Source organism: Prunus dulcis, unplaced genomic scaffold, assembly GCF_902201215.1.
Source record: "Prunus dulcis unplaced genomic scaffold, ALMONDv2, whole genome shotgun sequence".
Lineage (NCBI taxonomy): Eukaryota > Viridiplantae > Streptophyta > Magnoliopsida > Rosales > Rosaceae > Prunus > Prunus dulcis.
The window spans coordinates 8,702-9,653 of NW_023010561.1; the positions used below are offsets into that span (position 1 = coordinate 8,702).

At 37.0% G+C, this 952-nt stretch overlaps 1 protein-coding gene across 1 annotated transcript; it reads left to right on the forward strand.

The window, feature by feature from the left end:
• Window positions 1-289: 289 nt before the first annotated feature.
• Window positions 290-896, forward strand: LOC117613742 (zinc finger MYM-type protein 5-like; the record flags this gene model as incomplete). Its single annotated transcript, XM_034342315.1, has 1 exon — window positions 290-896. A coding segment is annotated over exon 1 (607 nt), but the record flags the coding sequence as incomplete, so codon positions are not given.
• Window positions 897-952: the final 56 nt, after the last annotated feature.

Consider the following 952-nt stretch of genomic DNA (forward strand, 5'->3'; position numbering starts at 1 on the left):
CTTTAACCCTCTTCCCCACCAAGCCTTTAAGCCCCAAATCCTCCATTGTCGCCGCTGCCAGCAGCTCCGCCGCTTCCAAAAGCTTGCCTCCACTTCCACCACCTCACAATTCAAGGTAAATTCTAACTCTAAACCTAAATTACTTGAATTGAAATTGAATTTATGATTGTATTATATTGTTTTGATTTATTGGATGTTTCATTTATGAATTTTTTGTGGTTAATTGGTATAAATTTGGTGTTCTCTTTAATTGATTTTAGTTATTATTTTGATTAATTTATGTAGAATTATGGAAAGATTTTTTAAGAGAAAGTCATCATTGGGTAGTTCGGATAGTGTGGGTAGTTCAAGAACTTCAAGTTCAAGACAAAGTGAGTTAGATGAGGTTTTGGCTAATCTTCAGGCAGACCCGGGACTAAGAATTCGTATGATTGAGTATGATACTAATATTAGAGATGAGGTTCGAAGAGCATATCTACAAAAAGGACCTTGTCAACCTAGAGGTCATTCTTTCCCACAAAGTAATATCTCAGGAATTAATCGACGCTTCATTCCCCAATGGTTTGATGAATTTGATTGGTTGGAGTATAGTGTATCTAAAGATGCTGCATTTTGTCTTTATTGCTATCTCTTTAAATCCAATTTTGAACAAGTGGGTAGTGAAGCCTTCACTGGAGCAGGGTTTAAGAATTGGAAGAAAGGGAGAGAAAGAATGAAGGTGCATGTTGGACCGGTTGGTAGTGTTCATAATAAAGCTAGAGAAGCCGCTACAAATTTGATGAATCAAAATACACATATTGAAACGGCTGTGAGCAAACACTCTGAACAAGCTCGTATGGCATATCGAAGATGCTTAATTGCATCAATCAAGTGCACTAAGTTTCTATTGAGACAAGGTCTTTCTTTTCGTGGAAATGATGAAAGTGCCACTTCAAGCAATAGGGGAAATTAC